The sequence below is a fragment of the Oryctolagus cuniculus genome, chromosome 10 (genome assembly GCF_964237555.1).
Source record: "Oryctolagus cuniculus chromosome 10, mOryCun1.1, whole genome shotgun sequence".
Lineage (NCBI taxonomy): Eukaryota > Metazoa > Chordata > Mammalia > Lagomorpha > Leporidae > Oryctolagus > Oryctolagus cuniculus.
The window spans coordinates 33,196,676-33,207,927 of record NC_091441.1 but is presented as its reverse complement, the minus strand read 5'-3'; the positions used below and the strand labels follow the sequence as shown (position 1 = coordinate 33,207,927).

General features: G+C 36.3%; 1 protein-coding gene across 1 annotated transcript; it reads right to left on the bottom strand.

Moving 5' to 3' along the window:
• Positions 1-7,860: 7,860 nt before the first annotated feature.
• LOC138843945 (large ribosomal subunit protein mL39) lies at positions 7,861-8,687 on the bottom strand. The gene has a single exon (XM_070049903.1). The coding sequence runs from the start codon at positions 8,620-8,622 to the stop codon at positions 7,945-7,947; it is 678 nt and encodes a 225-aa protein (XP_069906004.1). The 5' UTR covers positions 8,623-8,687; the 3' UTR covers positions 7,861-7,944.
• Between the last annotated feature and the right edge of the window lie 2,565 nt (positions 8,688-11,252).

The following is an 11,252-nucleotide window of genomic DNA, read 5'->3' as shown; positions in this document are numbered from 1 at the left end:
TCCGGCACTCCAACGGGACTAGAAACCTGGGTGCTGGCGCCACAGGTGGAGGATTAGCCAAGTGAACCACGGCGCTGGCCCAGATTTTAGTGTTTTTTTTTTTTTTTTTTTTTTTTTTTTTTTTTTTTTTTTTTTTTTTTTTTTTGACAGGCAGAGTAGACAGTGAGAGAGACAGACAGAAAGGTCTTCCTTTTCCGTTGGTTCACCCTCCAATGGCTGCCGCGGCCGGTGTGCTGCAGCCGGCACACCGCGTTGATCCGAAGCCAGGAGCCAGGTGCTTATCCTGGTCTCCCAGGCGGGTGCAGGGCCCAAGGACTTGGGCCATCCTCCACTGCACTCCCTGGCCACAGAAGAGAGCTGGCCTGGAAGAGGGGCAACCAGGACAGAATCCGGCGCCCTGACGGCTCTGACATCAAGCATTGCAAGAATAAGCGTGAACCATCAGAAGTGACTATTGTGAAGGATACACTTGACAAAGTATATGAAATTCTGTTTGCTTATTTAAAATTAGCTTGAGGGGGTAGAAGTTTGGTGTAGTGGCTAAATCACTGCCTGGGATGCTCACACCCCAATCTGGAGACCCCGAAATTGAATTCCAATTCCATTTCCAATCCTCCTTCCTGCTGATACATACCTTGGGTGCGAGCAGATGATGGCTCAAGTAGTTGGATATCTGCTGCCCACATGGGTGACTCAGATTAAATTCTAGGCTTTCATATGGCCCATGTGAAATCATCAGATGCAATGCCTCTCTCCCTCTCTCTCTGACCCACTTTCAAATAAAATAAATAAGTAAAATTTAAAAATATATGAACTTGAGTTCTATAGTTCAACTCTATACAAAAGTAGAATTCAGTCAGCTGGAATTTTTTTTTTATTCATCTTTATTTATTTGGAAGGCAGAGCTACAGAGCGAGAGCAAGAGAGAGAGAGAGAGAGAGAGAGGTCTTCCAACTGTGTTAGTGTGGGACGTACCAGGCTGCAAATAGGAACCAAGAGCTCCATCCAAGTCTCCCACATGGGTGGCAGGGACTCAATTACTTGGATTCTGCTAATATGCATGGTAAAAATTGTGAAATTCTGTCAACTACCTTTAACCCCTTAGTTGGTTTAGGGAAGTTAGGAATGGAGGGAAGTATGCCTCAGAGTATAGAAACTCTTGGGTTATAAAATGACAGCAACTGAATTTCATCTGTAAACATTCCCCTATGGGTGACTAAGACCTTCAGAGAACCACTATTACCTCGGCCCTAAGCAACAAGATTTTTCAAGAGTTATTTAGTTATTTCCTTCCTTCCTTCCTTCCTTCCTTCCTTCCTTCCTTCCTTCCTTCCTTCCTCTTTCTTTCTTTCTTTCTTTCTTTCTTTCTTTCTTTCTTTCTTTCTTTCTTTCTTTCTTTCTTTCTTTCTTTCTCTTTCTTTCTTTCTTTCTTTCTTTCTCTTTCTTTCTTTCTTTCTTTCTTTCTTTCTCTTTCTTTCTTTCTTTCTCTTTCTTTCTTTCTTTCTTTCTCTTTCTTTCTTTCTTTCTTTCTTCTCTTTCTCTCTCTCTCTCTCTCTCTCTCTCTTTCTCTTTCTCTTTCTCTTTCTCTTTCTCTTTCTTCTCTCTCTTCTCTCCTCTCTTTCTCTCTCTCTCTTGCAAAATAATTATCCATGGTTGTGGATATGTGGGTAGAGGACAAGATGCTCTGACATTCTGAGGATCTTTTTGGACCTGTTGTCTCTTTCTAGATAATGAACAAGATTTCCTCTATACAAACATTACAACAACTGCCCTGGCTGTAATGAAGAGACAATACTACTCTGCTTCTGTTTCATAGTGACTTCAGAGCAGGCACTGGCACTTCTAGACAACTTGGGAAAACACAAAGAGCTTTTATCTAGCTTGTCCCCATGTTATATCTGTCCCTCATTAAGTTTAGGCTACTGTGCCCCTACAACCAGGATATGACACCCTGCCCCTTTCAGGGGAGTCTACCATTTTTTTTTTCCACGAAGTAAGCTATGTATATAAGAACCAAATGGATTCTTAACACAATTACTCATTAGGTCATGAGAATTGGGGAGAAGTGGAAACACTATGTAATTTCCAATATTGTCATAAGTGATTTCTATTCTCTACATACCATGCCACCATACACTGAACTTTCTAGCAATCCCACATGTTTAACAGGTTAAGTGTCATATGTTATGTGCCATTAAAGTCTTTTAATGTGCTTGGATACCCAAGCAACAGTTTTAACAAATGTTTAAATAGCATGGAAATGGCCACAATGCTGAGCTCAATAGAATGATGAGAAACCTACAGATTGTTAGGGGTAGGAGTAATTGCTGTGAATTGAGTTGATAAAAAAAGTTATAATGTGAGAATAATTACAGCTACATATTTATATATAAATATATATACATATAGATTAACAATTTACATGCAATCCTTAGGAGAGCCCATTGGCATAGCCACTAATTATTATTGCCTGTATATAGATAAAGAAACTGAATCCCAGAAAGCCTGGTGTAAACTGTGGAGATTACAAAGGTAGCAAGTACTAGACGTAGCCATCAAACAGACGACTCTGACTCCAAAGCCATTGCACTTTTGAGTTTGCCATAGTCTCTAATGGGAAAAAAAAATCTTAATGGATTTTGTACATGAGCAAGAACAATTGACATTTACAAATATAAATATAGTTACTTTGCATTTATGTTAAATCAAATTGGCACAGATATTAAAAGGGGAGGACCCCACTATTCTGTGGCGAACACTGTCTCTTCTATATATTGAACCCCATGTTATAGATTGTAGATGAGCATGACTGGTCCCTGTAGTGCAGAAAGATACAGCAGGGCACTAGTGATCTTTCCCAAAGAATGAAAGTTACTCTACCTCCACATAAATGGGGCACTTAAGAAGTGAATTTAAGATGAAAGTGTTTTAGATAAAATAATAGACTCAGGTAGGGAAACACATCTGTGGAATTTATTTTTGGTATTGTCAGGGAGTTGCAATATTAGAAAGTTTCATGAGCAATATGAAGGGGAATGTGAAATGTCTAGTCTGCTTGTCTGATTGCAGCAAGCATCCTGCTGTGGATGTGGAATGAGAATGCCTGAATTTCCAGCAGAAGAGCTCATAATGGAGCATACAGTTATGGCTTCACATGAAAAGTAATGTATGGTGCAAAAGATAACGAAGAAGAGTACAATACGATCTGTACGCATTCCTGGGTTTATAGCCAATCAAGTGAAGTATTAAAATCTGAGCACACTTAATTAAATGTCTCATTTTGAGTAGCGTGATGAATAAGGGTCATGAAATGGTTAGTGCTGAGAACTGGAAGTCAAATGCCATAGACTCCATTCCAAACACCATCTTCGATTCACAATAGAGATCAAGAAGGCATGAATTCAAGTTTCTGCTCTCTCAAACATTGCCTCGGGTCCTGCAATGTAAAATTCAAGTTATTATCATGTCTTGTCAAACTTTCCATGCACTTGGGAAAATCAAACTTAACCTCTTGATTATGAAAAGAGAAAAGGAACTGAATCACTCAATTCATCAGGAAGTATGGAATGACTTATTTCTGTATTTTTTATATAAGATTTATTCATTTTATTTGAAAGGCGGAGTTACAGGAGAGGAAGAGTCAGAGGTGACAGATCTTCCATCTACTGGTTCACTCCCCAAATGGCCACAACAGCCAGAGTTGTGCCAGACCTAAGCCAGGAGCTTCATCTGGGTCTCACACGTGGGTGCAAGGGCCTAAGAACTTGGAACATCTTCTCTGCTTTTCCCAGCTCATTAGCAGAGAGCCTCATCAGAAGTGAGCAGCCAGGACATGAAGCAGCATCTATATGGAATGCCAGTGCCCAGGCAGCAGTTTAACCCATTGCACCACAAGGCTGGTTCAGCTTATTTTCATCTTTAAAAACATTGTCAGGGTAAGCTCTGTTGCATAGCAGGTGATGCCTTCTCCTGTAGCAACAGTTTGAGTCTGCGCTCCTCCACTTAAAGCAGTGCAGGATGGCCCAATTCCTTGGGCCACTGGGCCCACATGGAGACCCAGATAAAATTCCTGGCTCCTGGCTTCAGCCTGGTTCAGCCCTGACCTTTGTGGCCATTTGGGGAGTGAACCAGTGGATGGAAGAACTCTCTCTCTCTCTCTCTCTCTCTCTGACTCTCTCTTTCTCTGCCTCTGCTTCTACTTCACTGTAACTATTTCAAATAAATAAATAATCTTTAAAAAAAAAAACTTTTTCTACTACTATACAAGAGTTTATACAAGAATTTCCTAAATAAATTTTTCTTCATAAAGCTAATAATGCATTTTTAAAGCTTGAATGTTAAGAGAACTAGAAGTAACTCTTGGTAACTGTTGTTCTAACTGTGAAGAATTCTGGGGGAAATGTAGGGGTTCATCTTTTCATGAATCATATATGTTGTTCTCTTTGCTAACTTTGCAAAAGCAGAGTCTATCTTGAATATTTGAATTCAAATGTAAGGGATTCCAGAAAACTGAAAAAATGCATGTTCTCCATTGGTCTTATCTGTTAGAAAACTCATTAATCAAATTTACCATTTGAAAAATGTATGTTGGACTCTTTTGCTTTTGTTCTGTTTTCATTTAAATATAGCCTGGTTCTGGGTGTTCCAGAGTTTCTCACCAAATTTAAAAGTTAACAAATTCATGTGAAGAGATTCCTAGCAATGTATGATAATTCAGGAAATGTGCTTCATAAGTAGAGCATTCCGTACTCAAATGTCGAATCAAAACTATGATCAAAAATTACTTAGTACTCGCTATGTGTGCAACGATAAAGTAGCTTTTGTGGATTATATAAAGGAATTTAAAAGCAGAAATCTAGATTTTTCCCTGTTTCTCACTGCCAAAAATACCCTTGCTTTGCTATTATATGAATACCCAAATTGTTCTAAGTGCTTTCAGAAATAAAATCTTTACTTCTATTAAGGCAAAGAATAATCTCTTTCTCTTGTAAAGCACTTGGCAATTTCCAAAGAACATTTATATTCATGATCTTACTTTGTATTCACAGCAAACCTATAAAATAAGTAGGGCTGGTGTTACTACCTACATATATTTTCCTCCTTAGAAACTTAGGTGCAAAGAGATTGCAACTTTCCAAAAGACACAGCTAATACCTGGGAAAAGATAATAGAACAAAAATATTCTAACTTCTAAAGTGAAGTTCTTTTTATAAAGGAGTATACAGGCTGGCGCCGCAGCTCAATAGGCTAATCCTCCGCCTTGTGGTGCCGGCACACCGGGTTCTAGTCCCGGTCGGGGCGCCGGATTCTGTCCCAGTTGCCCCTCTTCCAGTCCAGCTCTCTGCTGTGGCCAGGGAGTGCAGTGGAGGATGGCCCAAGTGCTTGGGCCCTGCATCCCATGGGAGACCAGCAGAGGCACCTGGCTCCTGGCTTCGGATCAGCACGGTGCGCCAGCCGTAGCACACCGCGGCCATTGGAGGGTGAACCAACAGCAAAGGAAGGCCTTTCTCTTTGTCTCTCTCTCACTGTCCACTCTGCCTGTCAAAAAACAAAAATTAAAAAATTAAAAAAAAGAAAATTAAAAAAAAGAAAATTAAAAGGAGTATACAAAGGAGCAAGGGTTATTTGACAATTGGACAGGAAGAGAATGGAGGAGATGAGAGAGAAGGAGAGAAAAGAAAAGAGGTTTAAAGGTAGTTACCCAAAAAAAGCTAATGATCACTTCTTGACTCTAGACTCTTCTTGCTATCCTAACCGCTTTTAATTGGGGTATTACTTTCATTTCACATCTGCTTATGTTCCATCACATATGTAAAAATTTTCAGGTGATTTCTAACTCCATGTGGATTCTCTCTAGCTAATTAGCATTTTGTATAAATTGCGATAACAGTTTCTCCCCTGTTCATCATTTGCCATCATATTATTTCTGTTATATTAGAGTGTTCTGTCTCTATGATTAGATTATATGCTTCTTGCAGGCAGGAACCAGGAAAATAGTTCATTGTTACTCCTTCTTCAAAATCTTTAAAAGTATAAACATAGATACATGTGGGAAAGCAGGCTTTCAAATGAAACTTAACCAAAGCAAAATAAACAAAGGATCTTCAAAAAGCTCGTGGAAGATGAGTATTAAAGAAGAAGCTATGCATAGATTCCATAACTTTTTTGACCAAAATAAATACTTTTTATTTCCATTTTCTGTGAACTTGGTGAAGAACCTTCATGATTTGATTTTGTACTGATCTGCTACCTGTATGTCCTAGCTACATTTGTTTGTTCACATGTCAATCTAGAGCCATGTAGTCAAATATAGTAACCATTAATCATCTATGGGTAACCTTAAAATTTGAAATCATTTTTCCATTCAATTTTTGTTCATAGCTATTGTCTGTATTCCCACTAAACTACGGTCTTTTTGTTTTTCACTTGTTAAACTTCTTATCTGGTAAAGTATTAAGCTTTTTATTGTAATGTAAATTTAAAGAATTATCTCAAAAACTAAAAACGAGAAAGAAAAATGGAAGAAGGAAGGCTGGTGGGAATGAGGGAGGGAGAAAGGAAGGACATTTTATTATGTTCTTAGACTTGTTTCTAAAAATCATATTGAATTTGTTAACATTAATTAAAATTAAAAAATGAAAAAAGAAATAAATAAAGATCCAAAAATTGAAAATTGAAAGCAGATTTATTGATAAATAATCAAAGTAACCTGCACATAATTAAAATGAACAGTTTGGTAACTTTAACATTTGGGTCCACTTGTGAATTCATCACCACAATCAAGAAAATGAACACACTATTTCCCACAGAAGGTATCCATACCCTTTGTAATCCATCACTTCTGCTTCTTGCTCCAAATAACTGTTGATTTATTTTCTGTCATTACAGAATAGTTTACTAGAGTTTAGTAGAAAGGAGATTATATTGTATGCACTCCCTCTTTTATTTTTTTTTTCTGACCTTACTCCTTGTAGTAAGTGTATAGTTATTTTGACATTATCCTCCATGGTTTGGTATATATAAATACTTGATTTACTATTGTTCCTTGATTGCACTCAATATTATAAAGGTACCACAATCCATTTATGTAATTGCTTCTTGATCAACTATTGAATTGGGTTTTGTTTTGTTTTGTTTTTCAAGGAAATCAGCTGTGAAAATCCTTGTTCACATCTTTGAACAACTGCTTCCATCTCTGTTGATCAAATATCTAGAAGTAACATGCCTGGGTTATATGGTGGTTGCATATTTAAAAGATACCCCAATTAGAATGACTCTCATAGAGAAATCAGCAAACAAATGCCTACAAGGCTATAAGGAAAAAGGCACCCTAATCTACTCTTGGTGGGAATGTAAACTAGTACAGCCATTGTGGAAGACAGTATGGAGATATCTCAGAAAACTGAAAATAGATCCACCATATGACCCAGCAGTCCCATTCCTGGGAATTTATGCAAACAAAATATAATCAGCATATGAAAGAGTTATCTGTATTCCCATGTTTATTGTATCTCAATTCACAATAGCTGAGAGGTGGAATCAACACAGATGTCCATCAACTGAAGCCTGGATAAAGAAATTATGGTATATACCCACTATGGAGTACTACTCAGCTGTGAAAAAGAATGGCATCCTGTCGTTTGCAACAAAATGGATGCAACTGGAAACCATTAAACTTAGTGAAATAAGCCATTCCCCAAAAGACAAATATCATATGTTTTCCCTGATCTCTGGTAACTAATAAAGTACATAAGACATAATGTATAGGACTGAACTTGACATTTTTAGATTTGATGGTTGTTTAATGCCCCTGTCTCTACTGTTGAGGAACAGTGTTTTGTTGTTGTTGTTGTTGTTGTCTTTATTTTTCTTTTTTTTTCTTTTTTTTTTTATATTAAAAAAACTTTTATTTTCACTTGCTGTACATATTTAAACTTCAGGAAGTTACTGGGTAGTCACATTTTCCTCTGTCCGTTTAGACTGATTTGCAGTTACCAATTTCCGAGATCGTTCCAATAACTTATCCCATATTGTAAAATGTGCTCGTAAGTGAACAGGTAAAGAGAGACCCTGGAATCTTCGCACAAGACTTGGCTGGGTGGGGTGAAGGTTGTGAACCGCTGACACTTCATACTGGAAACAAATGCCGGTTCGTGGAATAAGAGGACCCTCACTCACATCAATGAAGTCACCTATTCTGTGTAGCTTGACTATTCTCTCAGGGTTCTGAGATGCCTTCTCTTCTATGAAATCTATTTTGTACTTGTTATGTTGAAATATTTCTAATGCAACTTTTGCTTCAACTTCTAGAGTTTCAAATGGAAGGTCTTTATAAATTAAAGCATGAACATCTTTTGTGAAGGAACGTAGGTTCTCTTTTGTTGGCATCCACTCATCAAGTTTCTTATCCAAGACGACATCATAGCAGAAGGCTCCCGCGATCACAGGAACTTCCGGAGCTCCCACCAGGCTGACCACATACTCATCTTTGAATGCCCTCTCTATTACGCAGCCCATCATCATGGCACAAGATCGCCAATAAGCCTTATTCACTTCTCCTGGGTCACGGTCTTTGAAAGTAAGAAATTCAATTTCACAGGACTTGGTCAAAGGCTTATACATGTCCCAAGGCTGTCCATCCACAAGAGCCAGAATGGACTTCCTGCAGTACCACTCACTCAAATGCATGGCACTTACAAGTGTAAGTGTATTTTTCTCTTACAAGTGTAAAGTAAAGTGAAAGTACATCATTGTAAAAATTAAGAGAGAGAATAAGAGAGGAAGGAGGCGGAAGTTTGGGAGCATGGACAGGAAGGAGGATAGGATGGGAATTATCACTATGTTCCTAAACCTGTATATATGAAATACATGAAATTTGTTTGCCTTAAATTAGAAAAAATTATAAAGAAGTTACAGTGTATAAAAAGACCTTTATATACTCCACAGATAAGACATATTAAATAATAAAAGGAAAAACTGTTAAACACATGTTAATGAAGCCATTTTATGTCAGAGTGATTATTTTTATTTATTAATTAAAATTCTATAAATATGTTAAAAAGTTTGGGAATATAGAGTGGATTAAAATTACATCTTTGCAAAAACTGATGAAGAGAAGGAAGAGAAGGATGGGACAGGGCAGGAACAGGGGAATGAAGAAAACATGGTTGTCTTCTTGGAACTGTACCTATGTAATGCATATAATCTGTTCTCTTCATATTAATAAACTATTTTAAAAAGAAAAAATAAAATAAAATTAATCTTTTTCATTAATATGATGCTGGCCTTGGAGATGAAATGAATATAATAAAAAAGTGTTCACCTATTGTTCTATCATTTCACCTATTGTTCTATTATTTTTTATCAAAAATTTTCCAGCGAATATATTTGTTCAACATCTGTAAAGATGCCTACACAAGTTGTATCTTTGGATAATTAGTTAAAAATTATATTAACAAACTCATTAAAGCTGTAAGAATGGTTTTAAAATGAAGGTATATCTACATTCTTAATATAAAATCTTAATCTTGATTTCTTAACTTTTTTGCTGATTCTACTTATTACTGAACGTAAGATTGTTGTATAAATTTATAAGTAAGGTTTATATTTGGAAATTTTGTAGTTGTTGGGTTTACTATTAATGTTGAATTTGTTTCATATCATTAAATTAATATATTTTCCCTTTCACCCCTGTTCTTGGATATTTTGTGTAACATTAAGTTATCCATTCTTTAAATCTGAAACCAATATAAATTACTCTTTTTTCCCTGAAATTTTCTTGTTCATATTTTTAGGAAGTGGTCTTACAAGAATTTTTCTATTTCCTGAGGTACTTCAGGTTGAGAACTGAAACCACCTATTTCCATAAAATTTAATTACCAGGACTGAGAACCTAGACACTTATGTCAACATGACTTCACTACTGTTTCAAGGAAATTCTTGCCCAAGAAGATAAAGCTATAAAACAATCAATAAGTTCATAATTAGTTTCAGGAAATTACTGGAAACCAGTTTATAAGTTTTCTCACATTGGAGAAAAGCTGTTTTGATAAACAATGGGTTGTTTACCTGAACACAAAGTTTGCTTAATCAACAGCAATTAATTTATCGAGACTTGTTTCAATACCCTCATACAGCAGTCTTTAATCATTATTTTATAAATGTATTCCATCCCAATCAGTCACCTATTATAATAGATCATGTTACAACTGCTTAATCTCAGACAATAAAACCCTGTGGGAAAGTGGGTAGACCTCCACATTCTGAGACACTATTGAAACTTAGTGAAGACTGTGCTCTCCCTTATGGCAATCATTTAGTAGACTTTGTTTGGCTTAGTCACCAAGCCTGGGAGATAGGCACTTGACATTACATATTTTTTTTTTGGACTATCATCCATTTAAAGCAGGGTTTCAAATGTATTTCCATACAGTTGAGTATGCAGTTTTTTTAATGGATGCAATATTTTCAGCCAATAGAAGCTGTCGTATTTGAACATGATACCTGGAAGTGAAACAGCTCTCTTAAAAATCTGAGACAGTGGGCTGACACAAACATCAGCAAGTCAATATTCACAAGACTTATTAGCAAAGGGAAGATGTACTTGAGCAGCTAAAGTAACCTTTGAAGTATGCCATCTCAGACCTTATTTTAGGAGATTATTACTAAAGCAATTTGAATCAGGCCTCTCTGATAATTGTTTCCAAATAATTCTCATTAAAAATAAGTGCTTATTGCCTTTAATTTATTGTCTAAATTGTTTATGATTTCAGTTTTGACTTCCCTATTGCCTCAAGAACTTTTCAAGCAGTTGCTTAATTTGGAAAATGTTAATATATAAAGGATATTTTATGTTAAAATTACATTGAGCTATTATCAGATATTGTGCATTGGAAATTTCTCCCTTTAAAAATGTTTTATGTGTAGACAAGATATGATTTCTTTATTTAGTACCTGAACATGAGAAAAAAAAAACACTTTTCTTTTCTTGTGGGATCCACTGATGTATATACTGTAGGTCTGTGTACATCGACACATAAAATCTAGTTCATTGACTATATTATTCTATGCTTCTGTGCCCTCACTTATTTCTTGTCTATTACATCTGTGCAATTTGTGAATGTGGTACAATAAAATATTTTCTGATAATTTTATTTTTATCAAGGTCAATGTGCATTTCTAATCTTTTGCTTTATATATTTAGCTGCTGCCTCTCTGTTGCAAGCAACTTTATGATTTTTATGTCTTCTTCA